This window comes from Heterodontus francisci, chromosome 20 (assembly GCF_036365525.1).
Source record: "Heterodontus francisci isolate sHetFra1 chromosome 20, sHetFra1.hap1, whole genome shotgun sequence".
Lineage (NCBI taxonomy): Eukaryota > Metazoa > Chordata > Chondrichthyes > Heterodontiformes > Heterodontidae > Heterodontus > Heterodontus francisci.
Window position 1 is genome coordinate 63997872 of NC_090390.1, and position 25950 is coordinate 64023821.

At 40.8% G+C, this 25950-nt stretch overlaps 1 protein-coding gene across 1 annotated transcript in view; it reads left to right on the plus strand.

Moving 5' to 3' along the window:
- Nucleotides 1–25950, plus strand: part of vwa2 (von Willebrand factor A domain containing 2) — an 83082-nt gene that overhangs the window by 38776 nt on the left and 18356 nt on the right. Inside the window, 8 exon segments of the mRNA XM_068053376.1 lie at nt 6826–6935; nt 8275–8469; nt 9458–9591; nt 11162–11294; nt 13346–13401; nt 15032–15139; nt 18375–18953; nt 21200–21751. Coding sequence (XP_067909477.1) covers nt 6826–6935; nt 8275–8469; nt 9458–9591; nt 11162–11294; nt 13346–13401; nt 15032–15139; nt 18375–18953; nt 21200–21751 — 1867 coding nt within the window.

Here is a 25950-nt window from a genome sequence, read left to right on the forward strand (position 1 = left end):
GAACTGCCCTAAATAGCGCATTTACTATGTTGTAAATGGTGTCTTTGTAATTGACTCCTATAATAATGGCAATTAGTTAGGGCCGTTTGCCTAATATAGGCAGCTGCCGTGCCAAGTGTAGATAATATAAGTAGTGGGGATTGTATTTCCGATTTGGCCATCCTTTGGTACTGCACTAACAAATCAGCCAAGAGTGATCTTCTGACTCCAAAGTCATGGTGCTACCAACCGAGCCAAGCTCAGCCTTACTGAAATAGTAAATATTTCACAAGTGAGAAAGAATCTATGACTATTTCAGTTGGCGAAGAGCCTTGTATCACCAATTGTTTGTAATCCATCACTGAGACCAGAAGAATTCTTTGTTTTTTTTGGATAAACTTTTCTCTTCGAGCAGTTTTAAAGAGTATAGATATTATAATTATAAATATGAATGCAGCACCCCTTATTCTCCCCTGGTAAATGTGCATCCTTGCTCTATAGAATCATAAATGGCAACTGGTGTTACAGAAGTTGCCACATTTAAGATGTTTTAATCATTTTCCACAGAAAGGATTTGAAAATAAGACTCATTTTTTAATGTTTTTAAGCAAAGTGTATTCACAGAAGTATAAAAAAAGACACATGGGGGAATTTTATGCTGTCCCCAGTAGCGGGTTTGGAGGTGGGGAGAGCATAAAATCAGGTGAGATGGTGGTGGTGGTGTTGGGTGGGGGGTAGGGGGTGGATTCCCACCACCTTGCCGCCTCTGCTAAAGTTTAGTCTGGGGCAGGAAGGCCTGTGAACGGCTTTCCCATCCTGCTGCCAATTGAGGCCCTTAACTGGGTAATTAATCCCCAATTAAGGGCCTCATTCCACCACGACCACAATTAGCCATGCAGCAGGCAGCCCTGTTGCTGCACAGGAAACATGGCACAAAAAAACGTGTAGGCTCTGGGGGGAGGGGGTTCCTCGTTAAAAGGCACATTGCCTGAATGAGAGACCTGGCATCAGGAAGGGGGTGGCCTGCGGAGTGCCACCCACCCTGCCCTTGCTAGTGACCCCCCCCCCCCAACCCCTCCCTCCCCCACAACCCCCACCCCGTGAGCCCTCCCACCCTGACCTATCTGTGGACTGGGTCCAGCATTGCTTGGGCCTCGAGTAGGTGCTCCTCCAGCAGTAGCCACTGCCTCTGTGGTGGCGCTGCTCAATGGAAGAGCTACCGGCCTCCGATTGGATGCAGTTCTCCAAGGGCGGAGCTTCCAGCACCAGGGTCCTCGATCCCGTGGAAGGCCCGCCACTGACCACTTAAGTGCCTGATTGGCACAAGACTCGGCGGGCCATTTGGAGAAGAGATGGCGCAGGGTTCTCGGCGTCGCTTTTTACGTTGAGACCTCTGTCGCCGGCATAAAATCACGGCCTTAGATGAAGGGAGGTTAATATGCTAAACTTATTTTCCCCAGAAAATAGATAAGAGGCAATTTGTAACTTAACTGGGTAATTAAAACACTTCAGATACATTGTGTTGGAAAGTCTAATACAAAATCAAAATACTGTGGATGCTGGAAATCTGAAATGACTGTAAATGCGGGAAACACACAGCATGTCTGGCAGCATCTATGAAGAGAGAAACAGAGTTAATATTTCATGTCAATGACCTTTCATCAGAACTTCCAGGCCTGAATTTTATTCAGGTGTGCGTTCTGCAGTGGTAATTTGAATATCTTTAATATCAATTTACATATGGAGATGAAGGGCCCGCTGCCAGGGGGCGCTCTGAGGTCCCCCTGCCGCTGGTAATATGCGGCAGGCCCTTCTCGAAGTTGCAGGTCGAGACGGGCCTCTCCCAGCAGAATTTAATGGCCCCACAGCGTCAAGGAGCTGGTAAAATTCAGCCCCCAATGTGTATTTCCAGCATGTTTTTATTTCTGTTGGAAAGTCTTTTGATTCCTGTCAATGTGTGACTCGGGATATAAAAAGAGAGAGATACAAGGAAGAATGGTTTTCGAAACAGGAGAGCTAGAAGGCTGGGTAGGTTTGCTAATGGGAAAAATTTCATTGATGCAAAGAGGTTTTAGTAATATTGGAGGACAGTTCAGCAAAATGACACTGATGTGGACTATTATGGTGTGTTCTTCATTTTATATTATCATCCGTAGATGAGCTGTATGCATTAAATTAATTGAGACCAGTCATAATGGCTGTATGTCCATCTAACAGTAAAATAAATCAGCTTATTGTCTTGCATCAGGCACTACCTCACCCAATATTTGCCCGGCCTACCTTCAGAGACTGAAGAAACATTCATGTGAAAGACATAAATATTCAATCCAGATCACAAGGGAATGCTATTGTTACATACCTGGGTAACATGCATTTATGTAGTGACTTTCACAACCTCAGGACTTCACAAAGTGTTTACAGCCAATGAAGTACTTTTGAAGTGTAGTCACTATTGTAATGTAGGAAACACGTCAGCCAATGTGCACACAGCACGCTCTCACAAACAGCAATGTGATAATGACTAGATAATCTTTTTTTCAGTGGTATTGATGTGAGAGATAAATATTGGGTAGTGTGATCCACTCCCATGAAAGTAAGATACTAAGGGCTGGATTTGATGGTCCTCTGGAAGGAGGGTTGTCATGCGGGGAGGCTGAAAAATCCACATGGAAATGTCCACCATGGAACCCAACGCTGTAATGCTATTTCCTTATTCTGTCAGAGGCGAAGTGCCATGGTGGCACTTGCATCCCAACACAACGGCATTATCATTTACATCTGTTAAATACTATTTAACATACATTTGAATGTCAATAATTGCAATCTTACCAAGCGTTCGCAATCTTATGCTGGATGGGCGGCACTCATGTGCCTTCAATTTCACATCTTTAAAAAGCTGGCAGCATCAAGACGAGAGTCCTTGGTGCTTAGAGAGGGTAAGTAACTTCACCGGTGCTATCTAGGGTAAGTGATGGGTGAGAGAGCACTGCAAGTGATTTGTCTGCGAAGGAGGGGGGGGAGAACTCGGCAAGTGGATTGTCTATGGGGCGGGGAGAACTCTGCAAATGGTTTGTCTGTGAAGGGGTGAGGGGGAGCCCATGGGGGCTGGTTGCTGAGAACAGAAAAAAATTTTAAACACAGAAGTGAAACCTCAGGGAGATATTGAACAAAGCACACTAGTACAAATGCAGGGCTGGCAGCCTTTTAAAAATGGCACCAGCACCTGCTCCAGCATCCGGTGACACCGTGAACGCTGTTGCCATTGCCGCCCCTGCCATGTGATTGGAGGGGGGACAGCTATTGTCATTATGTTAAATGATCACCCGCCATGTAATCGTGATGGCACCGTTGCTGCCGTCACAGGCAGGACCGACGCCATTTTGCACACTGGCAGCGTGATAATAAAATTCATCCTTAAGACTACTTAACAGCATGAATGACATGGCTGAACTCAAGAAGCTACCTATGACAATCCTGAGTTCGTAATTGTTCGGGGTCAGTATACACATTCCTGTAACTAATCTATGACCATCTGTTACTATCTTCTGATATTCTGATATGTACTGTAGTTCCACTTTAACACTGATGCTATGACAGAAAATTCAGATGAGGTAGCAGCTTCATGGTCTAATGGTGGAAATAAGTTACAGAAACATATAGAGCTCTTTTGGGAAATGTGCTGCATATTATTTATAGATGATGCTGATGCCACGTTTTTATAAATAAATTAATGTTAAATAAAAATGGCAGCTTTTAAGAACTGCATCATATATTTGCATAGCTTCTAACCCTTCCATGGTGCTATTACACAGCGTACAGTTTAATTTTGCATTTGGTAAGGTTACACTGTAAGGATTAAGTTTGGAATTCTGAAGAAGGGTAGCAGGTGTTTCAGAGAATGCCTCACTGTCTGGGACATATTGTAAGTATATATTGATAAATGCAGGCTTACGACGTTCCAAACTAATTTTTATAATATTCAACAAGATGTTTAATTCATGTAACATTAATCCAGTGTAATAATTTAAAGTGTGTCGAATATGACCAGAGATGAAAATGCAGAGCCATAGTATGTACGTTTTTAAACAAAACTGTGTAACTAGATACATATGTAACAGATGTGGCTACACTGGCATTGACTATGCCAGGAATTAATTGCTAAAGATTTTCTTAGATGGTCTAAGGAATTAGCAGGAGTTTTCTTATATCAAATTTAAACCTAAATGGATTTGACATAAGCAAAATCAAATGATGTGTAAATCTGCCAGGATTAAAGAGGAAATAATCTCAGTGGAGCAGCCATGTGTTAAAATCAGTTTCCTGAGGTAAGACAGCATACATTTATTATAGCATAAAAGGGGCTATACCCAAGACATTCTCTTTTCAGTTGATGATGGAACTGCTGTGTATTTCCAGCATTTCCTATATTTTTCTTAAATTAAAGCACTTAGCTTTCATATATTTTACATTTATTTAATGGTGCACAGGAAAGTGACAAGGAGGTATATCTGCAATTAATATCTTGCTGTCTGCATATGAACACCTAGTGAAAAGTAAATTTAAAACAGAAATTTGAAAAAAGGATCTTTACTCAAATGTTGATAAATGTTTGGAATAATCTATCAGGTGATATAGGAGAGCCAAACATGTGAGGGCTGTTCAAAATTAATGTTAAATGAGTCTAAAATGCTGAAGAGTCAAGTTTCTGTTACATTTTTAGGCCGTATCTAGATGTTTTTCTATTGCGTTGGGACACAGATCACTGCTAAAGGCAAGACATTTATCACTATAAACTAGATTGTATACTAAATCTTTGGTAATGCAGCATTGTTTAGAGGGGAATGCAAACCACTGTTGCTATTAATAGCTTACTGGATAATATAAAATCCCTTCTGTGATTTCTCAGAATTTGAAAAATAGTAGAAGAGTTACTCGATCAAATTGTAGCTTTAGATATAAACTTCAGTAAACTTTATTAAAACTAGGTGATGATGAGTAACAGTGAAATGATAGAGCATATTACGGTAGTTCAACAGATACAATCCTTTAAAGGCTGGTTCGGGTCTGCAAATGAAACCCGACCCGAGCCTGACAGAACCACATCTGACCCCGAGCCCGACCCGGCCCATCGGGTTCGGGTCGGGTAGCCGGCCTTTACAATCCCTCACTGATTCCTTCAGTAAATAATGAACCTGTGAAAGCATCCTTTACAAATAAAGAAAGAATTTGCATTTGTATAGCTGCTGTCATGACCTCAGGACATCCCTAGGCGCTTTACAGCCAATGACATAGTTTTGAAGTGTATTCACTGTTGTAATGTAGGACAGGAGGCAGCCGATTTGCACGCAGCAAGTTGCCACAAACAGCAAATAGCTTTACATCAAGTTCGTTGTCCCTTCACCTCCCAGCATCTTTGCTGAAGTACAGAAGGAGCACTGCTTGATCTTGAGTGATGTGTGTGTGTGTGGCAGGGAGTCTGGGTTGTCGTTGATAGTAGCACGAGCAGGTGAGCAGGATAGATCTGGGTGATGGTGCTGAGCTTCACATCATGTTGGTGGGATTCCACAAAAAGAGCTGCCAGCTGAGAAACAGACCAGCTCACAGCCGAGGCCAGGAGGATGGAAGAGGGTGAGAGAGGCCTGTGCTGTGAGGTTAGAGGGAGGGATGGAGGTTGATAAGGAACATAATGGAAAGAACGAGTTTAAGAAAAGGAGCAGGCTTTGCCAATGTGGTTATTGCCTTCATCTACTCCCAACTGCTTACTGGTTCCCCTCTTTTCTTTGACCTGACTTTCTATTTATAATGAGAAATGGCTATGAACAAAACAATAAAATGCTTTTCACATGTGCAAAGGGCCTATTGCCACTGTAGAATGCTGGCTTGGGTAGACATGTATAGCTATGCCTCCCCTGTTAAAAAGGTCACCAACCATCACTGCTGAAATTATCAGAAAGTTCTCTTGCTATGAAAATCTTCACTTTGTTGTTTGAAATGTCACTGAACTTTGCAAATTAATTTTCTTTAAGCCCTGGGTCAAACCTGTTTGACCGTTATTCATGGAATGTTACACTGATGTGAAATGTTAGCTTACACCAACTGGAAAATAGCATTGGAAGTGTAAATGTAATACAGTTTCCATAATGGGTCTGTCCATGTGGTGCGCAGAAGTTCCCCTTTGTCTAGTTTCTCCTGTGATTGAAATATGGTAAAATGAAAAGAAATTGAATTGCTTCTGGGCTAAACATTTCCCTTAAAAGGGCATACCCATTAGCAGTGTACCATTAATTGTCATGCACTTTATAAAGTTGTTTCATTCTGGAGGTGTGCTCCTTAAGCTGACATGTAGAGATCAACACAAGCAAAAGTGTCGCAGCCCCAGCTTGAAGTAGGCACACTTTGCAAAGTGTGTAATCCCTTAGCGATATTTTGCTTACCCAGAGTGGAGCTATAGACCTCAAACCTTGGGGGGATGGCACTCACCTTGTGGACTGAGTATACTTCATGCTCTAGTTGTAATGTAGGCCCAGAAAAGAGCTTCTATCATTTCAACAGTGTTTCAATGGTTATGCTTTGGAATTCAGCAAAACATATTTTGGCATCCACATGTTATGTGCCTGTCTAGGAAAGACAGAGTCTCCTCCCATTCCAACAACTGCTTGTCAGTATTCATTATTTATGCATAGGTTATAATCCGTACAATAGCAACAGTGTTGATCATTAAACCTTTCACAGGCGATGCCCCTTAGCGTACTGGAGCTCAGTTCATAAGGAAAGATATGAGCCAATAAAAAGGTTAATCCTTTAATTCTAAAATCATTTTAGAACTAAACAATTTTCTTCTTGCAGGTCAGAGTTGGAGCAATCCAGTACAGTTCACTGCCTAAGTTTGAATTTTATCTGAATTCCTACTTGACAAAGGAAGAAGTAAAGGAACAACTTAAAAGAATTATATTTAGGTACGTTACCTTTTTCCCAAAAGTACATTATTTGATAGATCTTTAAGGACTGTTATTAATATCTACAGTCAAATATTTGAACCCCCAACATATTATTTATCATAAAAACAGGAAATGCTGGAAATATTCCCCTTTCCCCACCTCTGTACTTGCTTAAAAACCTGTTGCATCTCTAACTTTTTCCAGTTCTGATGAAAGATTATGTACCTGAAACGTTAACTCTATTTCTCTCTCACAGATGCTGCCTAACCTCCTGAGTATTTCCAGCATGATCTGTTTTAAATTCAGATTTCCAGCATTCGCAGTATTTTGCTTTCATATTATTTATCACGTTGTTGTGACCGGGTGAGGAAGGGGTCTAGGGCTCCCCTCTCGGCCTTTTCCTGGCTGGCTGTAACAGGGTTTAACTTTTAAAACATTCTGTTTTTAGCTTCCCCTCAGTGAGTCCTTGCTCACTGCTCTCTAATTGTAATTGTAAAGAAATCAACCAGACAGGTTTTAAACAAGAAAGCTGTAAGTTTATTAACCTTAAAACGTTAACTCAGTTAAAACTACTAGGAATGCACAATGCATTCTTCATCAGGAGTGTGCCTCAGGTTCCAAGGAAATTTAGGGCCTATGACTTTTCCTATGGGGAGGAGGGGAGGAAATGTGCATTACGCTAGACCACTATTAATCACTTTTCAGCTGTCTAAAGCACCAGGAGTTGGGATTTTTTATTCCACAGTAGATGTGGAGTCTACACTGTTTAAATGGATAAAAGTGCAAATTATCTCCCATAAAGATCATAGTTAAATGTGTGAATGCGGTTTGTGCACTTATGAGTAAATTGCTGAAGATAATTTTTCTTTTACAAAGTAAGCCCGATGCCTTCCCTTTGAGAAACAAAAGGTTATTAGCATTAATTTGTTGGCATAGAGCCAATGCACTTGCACAAAATCCTTAAATCCATTCTAATACCTGTAGTCAAATGATATTTATTTATCTGATATTTAATTAAGAACAGATTTGTGGCTGATTTCAAACTGAGAGAGATGACCATATATAGGATCCTTAAAAGTCCATGTTAAATATGTTTGGAACATTTTCTGATGAAGTAGAATAGCATTTTTAATGCTGGATAAGCTTCAAATGTCATATTTATTCCCATTGCATTGAGATTTACACTGTGATTGCAGTTTTAATGAAATCAGCAAATTGTTTGTTATTAACAATAATAGTTTCCTAGGCATCACTGTACCTGAGAATAAATATAGGACTGAGTGGACCAACAATATTAAAGCATTTCATGTATTATTAACCACCAGTTTCATTAATCCTATTTACTTTCTTAACTCAGAGGTGGAAGTACACAGACAGCCCTGGCTTTGAAGTATGTTCTTCAGAAAGGTTTTACTGATTCAAGGAATTCCTCTATTCCTCGAATTCTTGTCATTCTTACTGATGGCAAATCTCAGGGTAATGTGCTACAAGCAGCTACACAAGTGAAAGAAACTGGAATAACTGTGTTTGCTGTTGGAGTCAAGTTTCCAAGGTGAGGAAGTTCCTTAAGTTCTGTGTGGAGCAGTATGCATGATGGGTTGTCAAAATAGGTTCCCCATCCAATATTGGGCATCATTTTCCCAGCAAATTTCACACTTTAGCTTCTAAGATTATTCCAGCCCCGTAATGGCACAGCTACTATTTGGAGAAATTATTACTTTTAGACTTTTAATGATATTGGAGTCAAACTCTTTTCCTTTCATCTATCTGTTCGCTTAAAAAAATGGTCATGCTGAAAATAAATTAAATTTACAAAACTCGCTGCTGAATAATTTTGTGAAAATAGTGTAACACCAAGGTGACTACTCCTGGAGGAGTGTTGCACTTTCTCACACTGCTTCTCAGTTGGGCTGGTAGATGGATGCCTGTGTTGAAACTGTAGTCATATGGGTATGTGAGATTGATTAAAATGTCATTGACCAAGAGGTCATTGTAGAACTCAGGATAGGTTCTGAGGATAATAACCTTTCACTGTGAGATCCTTCCCCAATGTACCTGAGGTACCAAATTCTGTGTGTAAGCTAATAACGTTTCATCTAGTAAGTTAAGCAGTCAGATTTTTTTATGACTGTAATTTAATTTTCTTGTATTTTTATTGGAAGATGAGAAATTATTCTGTGGTTAGGTGATTAAACCATGAGTGGGCTCTTGTTGGTGCTTCTTTGCATTTCATGGAGCATGGAGATTTTTCTTCTTATTTGGACATAGATGACTGGTTTCACTAGTTGGGACAAGTAACTTAAATAACCAAGTTAACTGCAAGTATTGTACTGCGAGTTGTGTTTCTTTTCCAAATAATGGCATCACCTCTTTGCATTTCCCACCTTTTAATTTGAAAATGGATTTACTTATCAAATAATATAGCAAAACTACTATAAATTGTAGATTGTTATTTCTGTTCTAGCCAATAATAATTAAATAAGCATCAATGTGTGGTCGTGTCCAATTGAGCTCTGCTCTAACTCTTGTTCTTCTGCCAGATGGGACGAGCTGTACGCACTGGCTAGTGAACCCACAGAGAGCCATGTTTTGTTTGCAGAACACTTTGATGATGCTGTCAATGGCCTGTACAGCACACTGACCAACTCTGACGTCTGCTCTGCTATTCCACCAGGTAATCTGCAAACTGCTTAAATATAAGAACAAAAATGGGGAAGGGAAAATTAAAAATTTATTGTGTAAATGTAGCAACCTGTGCTCTATCACAACCTACAGCCTGGAGTGCCACTGCACTCATAACTCTAGAATACGGTTTAAGCACTACATATTAAAATTAAATCTTTATTCCATTCTTCACGCGTTAACTGTCATTTTGAAAAACTGTACTGAATTTCAAAGATGAATAATAAAAGCACAACAAAATAAGTCATCCACAGTTTTCACAAATAGAACTTTAACCATTGGGACGGGTTCTTGTATTACTTTCTTATTACGTATAATACAGGAGCTCTACAGTGTGCAACTGTCATAACAGTACAAGACCCAAAATGCATGTGTCTGCAAATATCATGTAACCTATAATATAGCCTGCTTTCTAAAGCATATCATAACACAAGAAAGTGTGTCAACTTTATGTAGAATAGAATGGTAAAATAATCTATGGGGTGATTTACATCTGTCTATTGCCCCATTCACGCTGAGAAAGTGGGTGGCAAGCAGTTTTTAAAGTCTAACTCATGGATAGGACCTTAATACTTTATTGTGCCTGAAACAAGCCTTCATTAAATATTTAAATTGGGCTCAACACTGTAGGGCACTGGTGTAATTTTCAGGCAACAGTAGGTGGAGCTCCGAAAATGGGCAAGCGCCTTGTTGCCATTGACTTTTGTGCAGTCAGGAGGAGCACAAATACAACTCCTGACCATACCAAAATATCCCCCTCCCCTACCCTCACTGCTGGCAGCTCAGCTGCCGGTCCCCAGGATTGTCTCCCGCCACACCCCTTTAACTTGAGATTGACTCGCTGAGTAGCCATCAGATATCCCATCCCACACTGGCTATCAGTTCCCATTGAGCACTGAACAAAATGAACCAGGAAAATGGTTTAGGCTTCTCGCCAGTGCCATTGGACAGGGGGTGTGATCACTTCACTCATTCCTCACCCTTTGTGCACTATAATTGAAAATCAGCCCCTATGTAAACACTCCATCATTTTCAGATTGATATCAGGTGCTCACTTCAGATGAAGTACTTAGCTAATACAAATTCAGTCTAAATCATTGTCAGATTCCTATTGCTATCTGGGAAAAAGACCTCATACCTGTTCCAGAAAGCCAGTTGGTGAGGATAGAACTAAAGCCAATCTTCACACACTTTTGTGTTTATTTACAGAGTTACACATTACAAGCATATACTTCCTAACCCAACAGCCACAGTTTTAGTCTGTGTCTATTTTTATAGAGGCTCAAGTGAATCCCTAGTTAATGCCCAACACTTGCAAACTATTAAACACAATTAATATACAATTAACAATACCATCTATGATATTTGAATATCTGTAAATTGGACTAGTTGAACTTATTAAAGGGGAAGGAAAGCCTGGGGAATGTTTTCAGCAGAGAGTGCTTCCCCAATTTTTTAAAGTATGCATTTCCTTGTAAGAAAAGCTTTTAATTTTAATAACTAATCTTCAAACATTTGCAGAAGTACAATTTAAAGTTTGCAATATACTTCCTTCCTTTCAGCTTGTAAACTTGAATCCCACTTCTGTCAACGCAAGTCACTTGAAACAGTGAAGGAATTTAAAGGAAACTTCATGTGTTGGAAGGGATCAAATGGATATGGTGGGCCTTTCTCAACATTGTGTCCTTATTATAGGTTAGTAACTTTTTTCCTGTAACGACACAATGACAAGAAAATAAGAGCTGTAAAGCACTGGAGCACACATTGTTATCTAAAGAGAGATTGATCCTGCTTACGTTCACAAAGTGGTCAATGGTTACTATCATGTCAAGCCTGAGCAGTGTGAGTGGAGCCTGGAGCATTTGTTAGAGAAACCGGTAGAAAAGGAATTTTTGCCTTTGAAATGATTAGCAGAAGTTGAGATGGATAAGTCATGGGTCTTTATGGCTGGCACCCTAAGTAGTTGAAGGAAGTGAGAGTGGAGATAACAGAGGTTCTCAGCACAATTTTACTATCCTCCTTAGATCGGAAAATTGTGGCCAGACCTGGAGGGTAGATAATGTAACAAGAAGGGACAGCAGAGTTAACCGGGTAGCTGTTAACCTACTAATCTAAGCTGTGGTTGAACTCTTAGAATCCATAATTCAAGATCACATTACTGAATAATTAGAGGAGCGTGGGATAATCATGACAGCCATCAATGACTTGTTAAAGGCAAGTTCTATCCAACAATATAACAGAATTGTTTTTTGGAGAAGTGACATACTGACCCTAGATTTCACAGTCAAGTTACGACTTGAAGGAAAATTTAGACATCTCTGTGATGTAGATTTCCTCTTTCCCAAAATTAGTTTGATTCTGGCATCAAGTCAAGGGGATCCCCAGGGTCTCCAAAAACAGTGTTGTCATCAAGTGGGGTAAGCAGCTGTTACATTGAAGTATTCTCACAGACAGCAAACCAGGACTGTAAAAGCACTTTTTAATATAATTTTACAGAAAGCAAAATACAGATTGGGATATACACTGGGATTAAGGTAGAAGCTGAAATATCATAAACTTTTTTTAAAAAAAGTCATTGTTTTAAAAATATATGGATTTTGTTTAACATAATGGAGAAATTTAACATTTCACAAATATAATAGTTTTTCAGGGCCATTGAGGCATTTCAGCAGTAATTATGAACTCAGTACACCATTAAAAGCCCAGTTACACTTCATTTAACAAGGTGTAACCTTTTCAAGGGTTTTTACAGTGGGCGGCACAGTGGCGCAGTGGTTAGCACCGCAGCCTCACAGCTCCAGCGACCCAGGTTCAATTCTGGGTACTGCCTGTATGGAGTTTGCAAGTTCTCCCTGTGTCTGCATGGGTTTTCTCTGGGTGCTCCGGTTTCCTCCCACAAGCCAAAAGACTTGCAGGTTGGTAGGTAAATTGGCCATTATAAATTGCTCCTAGTATCGGTAGGTGGTAGGGAAATATAGGGACAGGTGGGGATGTGGTAAGAATATGGGATTAGTGTAGGTTTAGTATAAATGGGTGGTTGATGGACGGCACAGACTCGGTGGGCCGAAGGGCCTGTTTCAGTGCTGTATCTCTAAACTAAACTAAACTACAGCAAGACTAATGGTGCAAAAGGGCAAGGTCTTGTCAGTTCAGTGATTTCTAATTGGTTGCAGTCTGCGGGGACTCCAACAACGCACCTTATGGAGAAGCATAAATTCACTGACAGCAACTTTTGGATTTCTGTGTTGAACTGCGCATGTGTGGCCTCCAGAAAGTGCTTTAAGTTTCAGACGAGTAATGATGGCCAAAGCTGATAGTTTAGCCATCATTACTACTGCAAAGTCTGGGCCATTGTATAATTTTTTTTTTAAAGTATAAGTAAAGAGTATACAGTGGATGCATTGTATATGTATTTTCAAAAGACATTAAATAAGAAGTCTTAAACATAAATTCAAAAGCTCACCAGATATTTATGGAGGAGGGAGACCTTTTGGCCCATCTTAATACATTCATCAGAACAACACTACATTTCCCTTTTGCTGAACAACATAGTTGTAAACGTTTTTTTATTGCAAAATCTACAACATAAATAAATTTAGGAAAGGGACAAGTAAGGGAACTAAGTTATATTTCATTGGAGGTGATTTTATAATTTAAAGAGGGTACTAAACTTTAGATATTCCATTATTATTGAACATTCTGTGCATGAAAATAACTTGATAATTGCTCACCATATTTCTTTGCAGTTGGAAGCGAATTTATAAGACACATCTTGCTCGATGTTACAGAACAACTTGCCCAGGTATGTATTGTTGAAATAAATATTCCCATATGTTATCCTGGTAATATGATCAATTTTGTTGTTTAAGTTGAAATACTTTCCTTTTAATTAATCTAAATGTGATGTAAAAGAAGATTGTGGTAAAATATCTTATTAAATGTTACTGTATCTTGTATAGCATTGCTGGCAGCTGTTTTATAAGGACAAGACTATTATTCTAAAAGTGCATCGGTGTGTAATTGGTCTAGCGTTTTAAAGCCATGAGAACTAATTAATGTAACTAAGCACATTCTTAAAATAAAACCTGAAAAGAGACCCCAAAAAATCTCAGTTTCTTAAGCTGGAATTAGTGATCCTTATTTATGCTAGCAGATCTTTTGGTATTGCATGTGGTATTTGCATAATTTATTATTTTATAAGGCTGTCATACCATGTAATATACAATGTATTATTCTGTCTCTGAATTGCACCTGTACTCTTACAAAGTCTGATTGCTTTTAAGTAAAGAAGAGCATCAAGTCAATCAAAGTTAATTGCTTAATGAGAGAACTGTACAATTATCATTTATCGCGAGGGGAATTGAATACAAAAGTAGGGAGGTTATGCTTCAGCTATACAGGGCATTGGTGAGAACACATCTGAAGTACTGTGTACAGTACTGGTCTCCCTATTTAAGGAAGGATGTAAATGCATTGGAGGCAGTAAAGAGAAGGTTTACTAGACTAATACCTGGAATGGGCAGGCTGTCTTAGAAGGAAAGATTGGACAGGCTAGGCTTGTATTCGCTGGAGTTTAGAAGAGTAAGAGGCGACTTGATTGAAACATATAAGATCCTGAGGGGCCTTGACAGGGTGGATGTGGAAAGGATGTTTCCCCTTGTGGGAGAATCTAGAACTAGGGGTCACTGTTTAAAAATAAGGGGTCGCCCATTTACGACAAGAGATGAGGAGAATTTTTTTCTCTCAAAGGGTCGTGTGTCTTTGGAATTCTCTGCCTCAAAAGGCAGTGGAAGCAGAGTCTTTAAATATTTTTAAGGTAGAGGTAGATAGATTCTTTATAAGCAAGGGGGTGGAAGGTTATCAGGGGTAGGTGGAAATGTGGAGTAATCAGTTCAGCCATGACCTTATTGAATGGTGGAGCAGGCTCAAGGGGTCGAGCGGCCTACTCCTGCTCCTAATTCGTACGTTCGTATGTATATGGGGTCAATTAATGTTTAGTTGCTCTTCATGCTGCAGGTTAGGATGAGGATAAAATGTCTAGCTTTTACTAAATGAGATTGCTCAGAATATTTTTTAAGTTATAGGCTACTCACATTTTGCTTGAGTGCTAATGTATTTTCTGTTGGTGGGAGCATTTTTCTATATAGTTGTTGATTAGCTTTTTTTAATTGTTGCAAGAAATTTGTCAATTAATTGCAAAAGGATTGTCTCTAATTAACAAGGTGTGATGTGAATGACAAAAATGCACACTTGTGTCTTTTTATATTATAGGTAATAGATACATTTTCTGAGATGCTTTTTATTTATTGTGGGTTTGTACAATTAGTTGTTTTGGATGTTTATCAACTATTTCCATTGCTTTCTATTCAAATAGTTAATCATTTTTAGTAACAGTGAAAATCTTAACAACGTTCATCTAAAACCCTTAACAGATCCCTGTGATTCACAGCCCTGTCAGTATGGAGGCACATGTATCTCAGAAGACTTTGAAAAGTACCACTGTGTCTGCCCTGTAGCATTTGGAGGAGATTTTACTTGTGGTAAATTGTTTTCACATTTACTTTGATATTTTCACTAGATGTGTGCATAGATATTTTCATGCTATTCTCTTGCTGTTTCAGTTTCTTAAATCGGTACCTCTTTCAACACTGTTGTTACTGGAGGCTACATACAAGTAGGAATCAATTGAATTGGCATCTCCAAGTTTTGCCTGAGATAATCAATTCTTCATAAACCCTCAGTTGATTCATTGGCTGGAATTTTATGCCACCCCAGTGAGCCAGATGGTGGCGGGTGGGGGCGTGGGGGTGGCATAAAATGGAGCGGGAGACTCCGGGAGGCCTTCCTGGCCCGCTCCCGTCTCTGTCCCACTTTACGTGGGCCGTGAGGTGGGGGGGGTGAGAAACAGTCAATTACCCCAGGCCAATCGAGGTCCTTTAGTTATGCCTGGCGGCCTTCCAGTGCACTGGGGGGGGTGGCTGACAGGGTGCCCAATTGAGGGCTGCCCCTGCTTCCCCAACCACCCCCAGGACCCAAGACGCCCCCCCCCCACTTCCCCCCAAACGACCACCCTTGCCTCGCCAGGCCGCAACCGATCTGCCCGGCGAGGCAGACCAAACTTACCATGGTCTGGCTCCGTGTCCTCGACTGGGATGCAGTCCCAGCAGTGGCCACCGCTCCCGGTAGCGCTATTTGGACTGAGAGCTGCTGGCCCAATGATCGGCCGGCAGCTCAATGAGGCGGGACTTCCTCCGTCATGCGGGTGGAAGTCCCGCCTCGGAACAATTAAAGCCCGGGCACCCATAAAAACTGGGTCGGATTCCCAGGCTGGGCGGATGTGGGTTCGCTACCAACTTTTACGTTAGTGGCCAACTCCTGTCCACTCGTAAAACCCAGCTCATTATTTTTTGAATAGCTGCATATCTAATTTGTCATCTTGAGGATTGTACTTTGAACAAGAGTTATGCACCAACACTGATTGAGAATGGCACTTTGGAATTGCTATACTTGCATTCATTTAGAACAATTCAAGCTCTGTAGAATTTCTGATGCCTGAAATATTGGAGTTTCAAATCTTGATGGAAGTATTACATTTTCCCCAGTTATTCGTGCCTTTAAAAGGGCATGCCAATCCAAAGAAGTTGCCAACAGCGGTGGCACTACTTAACGTGGCAGCAGTTTGCGAACCTGAGGCTGTTTTAGTATCATCCTACATTTGAATAACCTTTTTACATAGTTGCAAGTTGAACAGTTTAACCTCATCAACGATACCAATATTGAAAAGATCCTGGGAAGTTGCATGCCATGTTGGAAACTGTAATGCATCCAGTTTGTTTACATCAGAAATTACCTGCTTTGCCATTGATTTCAGTGAAATGACAATTGGGCAGATTCTGTAATGAGTGGGCGTTTTGCTCCGTAAGTTTATTGCCCAAGAACTGAAGGTAAATATAAACCTCACTGGGTGGTTACCTGGTACACCGGCAAGGAGGACGTGAGAATTGGTGGATGGATCATTCCAGCATGTAGTCATACATAGTCCTCATGACCAGCTTGAGCAGCATTAGCACTACCGTAAGAGGAGGGCAGTTTCCTGCCCTTTCAGTCAGTGAATGGAGCCTGGCTTGTAAAGGCTTTATTGCTGCAATGCGCCTGGCAATCAGTATGTGTCTGTGATTGACTGGTAACAAAAGTGATCGTAGATGTAATATAAAATTCAGGAAATTATCACAAAAAATATAAAATTAATTTCAAACTTCCGATGATGCTTCCATTTGGAGCACCATCACAGCTTACTGCTATTACTGGTATCCTACTTAAAAACCACTGTATCAGCAGCCATAGTTAACGCAGAGGAGAACTGATCATTAGATTATCATCATTTAAATACCACGATATAGTCTAATATGATATCAGTTGGAACTGTGTATGAGAAGTCATTTTCTGATTTCCACTTAAATGAATGGTGTGTCGCTCATGCCTGAATTTCCATCATGCGATACCAGTGGATGATGGCAGGTAACTACCCCAATTGTATCATCAGTTCAGTAACAGGCCATATACCATTGACTGCCACTAGACCAACTTGTTTTCTGTATGGTTTAGAGAAATCCTTAGCCAGGTATGACCTTTATCCGAGCACAGCATTTCTTGGCAAACAAGCTCAATGTGTTATCATCTGTACCTACTGATCATAAGAATACTGTCTTACCACATGCATCTGGTTGATCAGCACCTGCTTGTCTTATCTGCTTATCTATCGGTACCTAACTGTACTCTGCCTGTATGTCTGCCAGCTGAATGCTTATCAATGTGTGGTCTGACACCATTATTTTTAAACAGTCACGGGAGCAATGCTAGTTAGAAAACAATCACCACATTAACCCTTTGAGAGAAGGAATTCTTTTAAGTACAAGTTTATAATGTTTTGTGTTTTCACCAATTTATCTTTTATTTAGTGACCTTTTTAACTGTAAAAATACGCATTTCTGTTCTCAAAAATTCTGCATTATTTCTCAGGCTAATATTACAAAGTGAAACTTCAATAATGGATAAGACTGAAAGACAGTCAATAATTTGACACTGCACCTTGACAAATTGGATAAGGGAGTCTGAATGAACACTTTCATAATCCTAATCTAACTGTGTTGCAAAGTCTGAGAAAACAGTAGAAAATCCAGTTTTAAAAGGATTAAAATGAAGATTAACCTTAACAGAAGCTGCAAAAATAAATTGGACACACGCGCACTATTCTAACAATTGTGCTTTTATATGATAAAGAATGTCATGTAATATAATATTCTATTTGTGGTTATTCCAGAGTTTTTTTTCCTTTGGCCTCCTTATCTCGAGAGACAATGGGTAAGCGCCTGGAGGTGGTCAGTGGTTTGTGAAGCAGCGCCTGGAGTGGCTATAAAGGCCAATTCTAGAGTGACAGGCTCTTCCACAGGTGCTGCAGTGAAATTTGTTTGTCGGGGCTGTTGTACAGTTGGCTCTCTCCTTGCGCCTCTGTCTTTTTTCCTGCCAACTACTAAGTCTCTTTGACTCACCACACTTTAGCCCCGTCTTTATGGCTGCCCACCAGCTGTACTGCTGATGATATTGATGATTTGTTGATGGACAGTTCACCTGTGTATGCTATCTTCATTAGTGTAAAAAATCACCTTTTGTGAATGCACAGAAAGTATCAATGATGTTCATAGAATGAATTAAAGCTTTTCCATACATGGTACTGCTAATCAAATGTATTTAAATATATATTTTTTAATTTAACAGCTTCACAGCAAGGTCTCGACTGCAATGTAGATCTTTTGCTGCTAATTGATGGCTCCTCCAAAACGACACTTGAAAGATTTCTTCAGTACAAAGCATTTGTGAAAAGGTTTCTTCAGGTTGTGCTGACTGCAGATAGTCAAGTCAGTGTTGGAGTGGCGCAATTCAGTGATGGTGTCCAAATGGAGCTATCAATGGGACAGCACAGGGATGTATCGGATGTTGTTAAAAAGATCGATTCAATGCGTTTTAGAGGGGGAAACACAAAGACTGGCAAAGCTCTGCGTTACCTTACCCAGTTTGGATTTAAAACTCGCTCGACATTTACACATGCTCAGGAAGATCATCCCCATGTTTTAATTCTGCTAACTGACTCAAAAGCAGAAGATTCAGTTGCTGAATCAGCCAAGTATGCCAGAGAGCGAGAGATCGTCCTTCTTGCAATTGGCAGTGAGAGTCTTCAGTCGGAACTGGATGGAATTACTGGAAATCCACAGCGTACTGTCACATATTCAGATCCCCAGAACCTTCTGAATAAGATTCCTGAACTCAGAACAAAAATCTGCAGCATTGATAATCAAGGCATGTACACTTTCCTAAATTTGTCCATCCCTTTGCCTTGGCTGATAGCAGCACAGTAACATAGAACATGGGTGCACAGATATGTTGTACCATGAACTCAGTGTATGAAAAATCAGTCCCACACACAATAACTTATTTAGCTCAGCTAAGTTGTTAGGTGGAAGCACAATATGGAGGCAAACTGTTTCTCTGCAGGGAGAGAGGAAGACCTACTGTACTTGTGGTGGGTTCTTAAAGAACTTTACTGACAGAACCCAAGGAGCTGGGCTTCTGCTTACCCTATCAGCCAGGGAATGATGCAAAGTGCAGGGAACCTAACAAGAAAGGACTTTTCTTTAAGGAAAAAGATACAAATTACAACATTTAATCAACACCACTGAATTAACTGTATTCTATTTTATATTATAGTGTACACATCCACTTTATTGACAGTAAAAGCTGAAGGTTTTGAATATTGCAACTAACATCAAAATTTTAGGGACCCCTAACGCACTGCATAATACACTACTTTTTGATTTACATCTCATCACCTTGTCTCTATTAGACAAAATATGCTTTCTGTGAGACAAAACATACAACGCTTTGTAGCACCCACATTATTGGAAAATGCCAGGAATGTGCTTCACAGTTTTTGTTACGAACTCCAAACAGAACAGTAAAGCTATTGAGTTGCAAACATCCTGGGGAAAGATCCAATCTGTTTTAGCAAGTGGTCTGAGTACAAAAGTTATCCTTCAAAAACCCCTTCTCAAAAACTCACCTTTGACCCTTCTACTATTGCCACATATCAATTCATCTGCGACATTCTGTTCCTCTCCAAGGCCCTTGTACTTGTCGTTGCCTCCCATCTCTCCCATAACTTGCTGCCTAAATTCCTTCAATTTGGCTTCTGACCTCCTTATAACATCAAAACGACTCGAACCAAAGTCTCAAACAATGTCCTGTGCGACAGTGATGCTTTTCCTAACTCATTCTCCTCGGCCTCTGCAGCATTTTACATGGCTGATTACACCATCCTCCTCTTACATGTTCCCTCTGTCATCCAGCTTCATATGATTATATGATATATTCCTATCAACCTGAATGTAGCTCAAGCACCTCCAGCAAAGTGCATCTCCTTCCCCTCTCCACATTGACTGTCGCTGTCAGAGTGCCCATAGATATATCCTTGGCTCCCTCCTCTTCCTCACCTTGGTAACATCAGCTATCATCTTGCGCTTAGCTTCCAGATGAATGCCTCGATCCCTCAGATGTTTTGGTGCTGGTCAGACAGCTTGTCCAGTATCCAATTTTGGATGAATCACAACTTTCTCTTGGTCAACAAAGGAAAACAAAGGCATCGTCCTCAGACACCAGAGTAAACCTCACCTCCTTGCCACTGATTCTTTTCCCTTCCCTAGGCACCATCTCAACCACATAGTTTGCACCTTGGGGTTCTGTTTGACCCGAGTTTAGTTTCTGATGCCATATCCTTTCCATAACAGCACCTGTTTTCACCTTCTCAACATTGTTTGCCTCCGCCCATCTCTGCCCATTCATAACTGAAACCTTTCATGTATGTCATCATTACCATTAGAATTTATTCTTCCAATGTTGTCCTTTCAGACCTCCCACCCAATACCATTCATGACCATAACTTGTTGAAAACTTGTATCATTTTTATCCTGCCCCACATACCCCTGTCCATATGACCTGCACTGAATGCCCATCATCCCTTGTCTTTAAACCACTCCAAGGCCTCACCGCATTCTATCTCTGTCATCTTGTCCAGCTCTGAAGCCCCCCTCAAACTCTCAATCCCACTGACCCTGGCTTTTTGTGCCTTCTCCATTCTTTTATTCCACTTCCACCATTGGTGGCAGAGCATTCAGCCATTTGGATCCGACTGCCTGGAATTTATTCCCTAAATGTCTCTGCCTCCCTTCCCTCTTTTAAAAACCTTTTCAAAATCCACCAATTTGACAAAGATTTGAGTCACACCTCCTTACCTTTCCACTTTCTGGCTTGATGTTTGTTTACCTTCTACCTATTTGGAAAGTACCGTCGGATAGTGTTTACATTAATGATGTTGTATAAATGCGATTTGTTATTGTTGTCCTAATACAATGGAAAACAGGTGTCGAATTCTCTCCAGTGCTTTGCACTGCCACCTTGTTTTTTTCCCTCCCTCTGGAATGGGGTGGTCGATGGAAACCATTACCTCAGTGGGAATTTCTAATTCTGTGTTTATTTATGTCTCTGTGCAGGATGCTTGTCCCAGCCTCTAGATCTGGTCTTTGCTTTGGATGCATCTGCTGGAGTTGGAAAGGGCAATTTTGATAAGGTGAAAGATTTTATGAAAAGTGCCATCATGCAGTTTGAGATTAATCGAGACATTACCCAAGTTGGCCTTGTGATTTACGGCAGCAGATCCAAGACAATTTATGGCCTTGATGCTTTTGATTCAGGTACTAATCTCCGGAAAGCAATTAGCCTGGCCCCTTATTTGGGTGGAACTGCCTCCACTGGCAATGTTCTCCTTCACATTTACGATGATGTCATGAGTATCCAACAAGGAGCACGACCCGGTGTGAACAAAGTGGTTGTAGTGCTTACAGATGGGGCAAGCACTGATGATGCTGCAGTACCTGCACAGACCCTGAGGAATAATGGCATCACAGTTTTTGCTGTAGGAATTGGTGACGCACAGAAGGAATCATTGCTAAGGATCGCTGGTTCTGCTAGTTACATGATAACTGTGCCATCCTATGAAGATTTGAAATATTTTGAAGATATTGTCGTTCACAGATTGTGTGAAGGTAATTTTATGCATCTTTTTGAAAGCATTTCTGGAATGTATTTTTCCATTATTCCTTCAGTAATCAAATTAATGATTATTATTTAAAGTCAGATTGAGAACTGACCAGAGAAAAGTTTGCTTCGAGAAAAAAGTGATCCCTGCCGGCATCTGAGAAAAGTTCAGGAAAGCCCTGGATTTGAACTTGAGTGGATTGGTGTAGTGGTATGACCTCTACAATTAGCCTCAAGATGTCATGGGGTTAAGAAGGGGAAATGTTGGGTAGCAATCTCACTCTTCGATCACTATCTAGTGACTGCTGCTGTAATCATGCACGTGTGGACAATATGAATATGAGATTTGGCTTTGATGCCTCCCCGCCCCCACCCCAACAGTTGGATTGCACACTTTGACAAGGTGTACACATGAGTAACTGTCAGTTGGGCAAGATACTGGAGTGTATGGCACCCATAGTAGCATGCCCCAGCAAGAGATCAATGCCTTCAGGAGAGGAACGGAAGGGAAATAATGACAGAAAATTGACAGTAATGAACAATATTTTAATGGAGACCATTGAGATGATCAAGTCTGGAGGTGTTTTTAAGTAGCAGTCCACATTTTAACCTTTAGACTCTAGAGAATTACAAACTTACTGGGCAAGCCAAGTTTTTGAGCTCACACGTGGTAACACTAAAACAAACAGTAATGCAACAGTATTAACACTTTGCAGACATCTAATAGCTTTACAAATGGAATGATAAAAACATTTGCTTCCTTTAAAAAAAACAGGACATTTCAAACACTTCTCTTCACCCATCTTCATTTTCTTATTCTCCCTACTTTGCATCTTTCATTTTTATTTTGCTTTTCTTTAATTCTAATTAACATACCCAATTTTAACTCAGCCTCATTACTTTATCTCCTTTTCTCCCCTTGAATTTTTTTTCATCCTTTCACCGCCAGCTTTTCTGTGTTCTCGGCATTTTCAGCCTGCCCTACGCCTTGGTACTTAGTGCTTCTTCCTCAGCAGCAGTGTCAGAAGGTACAAAAATCAACAATGCACATTCAGCCAGGCATCATTTTAATAAACAGAAAGTTAAAGAAATTGGTGATGCACAGCCACCCAAACATCAACACACAAAAACAAGAGATAACTTATCATTAACACAGATATATAAAATACCGAGACAATTACCCCTAAAACCACATCAGAGCACAAACAAAAGCAAGCACGAACAGAGTGAGTAGCAGATACAGACATTGCAACAAAGATACATGTCATCAAAGACAGACAAATCTGGGGATACGAAATAGACACAAATGAGTCATAGTGGAAAATGGTGCAGACAAAAATCACACAGCAAGTCCACTCACCATGCCCAACTACATAGGAGATTCACTAATCAGCAGTGAGGATTCCCTTATGCAGTTAGGTGTAGAATGCCATCCCACTAAAACTGTAAGCCTCTGTCACCTTCTCCAGCCCCACAACCCTCCAAAAGCTCTGCGTTCCTCAAATCTGGGCTCTTACGCATTCCCTTTACCCCACCATTGGTGACTGTGCTATCAGCTGTCTAGGCCTGAAGTTCTGGAATTACTTTCCTAGACCTTTCCACCTCTCTCTCCTGCCTTAAGACTCTCCTTCAAAATTATCTTTTGACCAAGTTTTGAGCCACCCCTCCTAATATTGCCTTCTTAATCTCATTATCAACTTTTGTCCTATTATGCTTCAGTGAAGTGCCTTGGGATGTTTTCCTGCTTTAAAGACATTATATAACATCACATTATCATGCCACATTACCAGATCATAAAGAATTGCTGGAAGATGTGATTCAGAAATTACACATCTGATAAGATACAAGACAGGAATGTTGGGTGGACGGGAAGTCGGGACAGGGTAAGGCTAAATGTCTTCAAAGCAAACATTAAAAACCTGCACCTCCATTGAAACTGCAACATCATAAAACAATAGGGCTTTGGAAGTCCACCCCAATATGTTGCATTTGGATTTTCATGCTAGGTAGCGGCATGCTATTGTAAGGCTGGATCATGAATTTGGAACTTCTAAACTAGGAACAAGTTTGATTTGTTTCAATGCAAATCCAGTTTTTCTTGATGCTACTTACAAAATGTATGTATGAGAAAGGACAAAAAAAGATCAGCGGGTCCATTGAGCATGTCCCATCCCAGCATGGAGTAATTTATGCATACCATAATTTCAGTCTGCACCTTCCCCACCCTGTAGTCATGCAATCTCCTGGGTGATTCAAAACAAAAGGGAAAAACACTTAGGCCAATTTAGGAAAAAGAAACTGGGAAATTCCTCTCTGACCTGCAAGCTCACTCCAGGAGATTACTGGGAGTGATGACGTTGGCCGTCACTGGTCTATCTATCTTCTATATGTAGCTATGTTTGCCAGTCCCACATCTTGTCCAGCTCCCTTTTGAATGTTTGCAATAAATCAGCACTCATTGCACATGCTGACCACTTATTCCAGAGGTCAATGACACTCTGCGAAAAGTACCACCTAACATCGAACTTTATGCTTTGTAACTTACACTTATGTCCTCTAGTCCTTACTAACCTATCTATTTTAAATAGCCTTCCCACTTAGAACCATAGAAAAGTTACAGCACAGAAGGAGGCCATTCAGTCCGTCTTGTCCGTGCCGGCCAAAAAAACTAGCTGCCCAATCTAATTCCACCTTCCAGCACTTGGTCCATACCCTTGCAGGTTACAGCACTTCAGGTGCATGTCCAGGTACCTTTTAAAAGAATTGAGGGTTTCTGCCTCCACCAGCATTCCTGGCAGTGAATTCCAGGCTCCCATCACCCTCTGGGTGAAAAGTTTTTTCCTCATGTCCCCTTTAATCCTTCTTAAATCTATGCCCCCTGGTAATTGACCTCTCTGCTAGGGGAAACAGGTCCTTTCTGTCTACTCTATCTGGGCCCCTCATAATTTTATACACCTCAATTAAGTCATCCCTCAGCCTCCTCTGTTCTAAGGAAAACAGCCCTAGACAATCCAATCTTTCCTGATAGCTGCAACCTTCAAGCCCTGGCAACATTCTTGTAACTCTCCTCTGCACTCTCTTCAGAGCAACTATGTCCTTCCAGTTCCGATGAAGGGTCACTGACCCGAAACGTTAACTCTGCTTCTCTTTCCACAGATGCTGCCAGACCTGCTGAGTGCTTCCAGCATTTCTTGTTTTTATTTCAGATTTCCAGCATCCGCAGTATTTTGCTTTTATTTTATGTCCTTCCTGTAATGTGGCGATCAGAACTGTACACAATACTCCAACTGTGGCCGAACCGGTTCCAGCATGACATCCCTGCTTTTGTATTCTATACTTCGGCCAATAATGGAAAGCATTCCATATGCCTTCTTCACCACTTTATCTACTTGTCCTGCCACCTTCAGGGACCTGTGGACATACACATCAAGGTCTCTCACTTCAGCCCCTCTCAATATCCTTCCATTTATTGTGTATTCCCTCACTTTACTTGCCCTCCCCAAATGCATTACCTCGCACTTCTCCGGATTGAATTCCATTTGCCACTTCTCCGCCCATTCGACCAAGCTATTGATATCATTCTGGAGTCTACAGCCATCCTCTTCACTCTCAACTACATGGCCAATTTTTGTGTCATCAGCAAATTTCCCAATCATGCCTCCCACAAATTTAAGTCCAAATCATTAATATACACCACAAACAGCAAGGGACTCAACACTGAGCCCTGTGGAACGCCACTGAAACAGCTTTCCATTCACAAAAACGTCCGTCAAATACTACCCTTTGCTTCCTTTCACTGAGCCAATTTTGGATCCAACCTGCCACATTCCCCTGTATCCCATGGGCTTTCAATCTACTGACCAGTCTGCCATGCGGGACTTTGTCAAATGCCTTTCTAAAATCCATGTAAAATCCACTTGGACAAAATCTATACCAATATATTGAAAAGGAGGACCTTTGAAACTATCCCATCCCGTCCTATCATGGTAAAACGTACACATATCATCACCCAAGATTAACATGCTAGCCTTATGCTTTGGATCTAACGGTTTAAAAAAATATTCGTTCATATATTAGGACCGGAATTTTATCTCGGTGACGGGCTGGAAGACAGGGGGCCCTTTGTCGGACCCCTGGTAGAATTCCATGATTGGCAGCCAATTACCTGCCCGCCATCAGGGACACTGTCCCTTTAAGGGACAAGCTC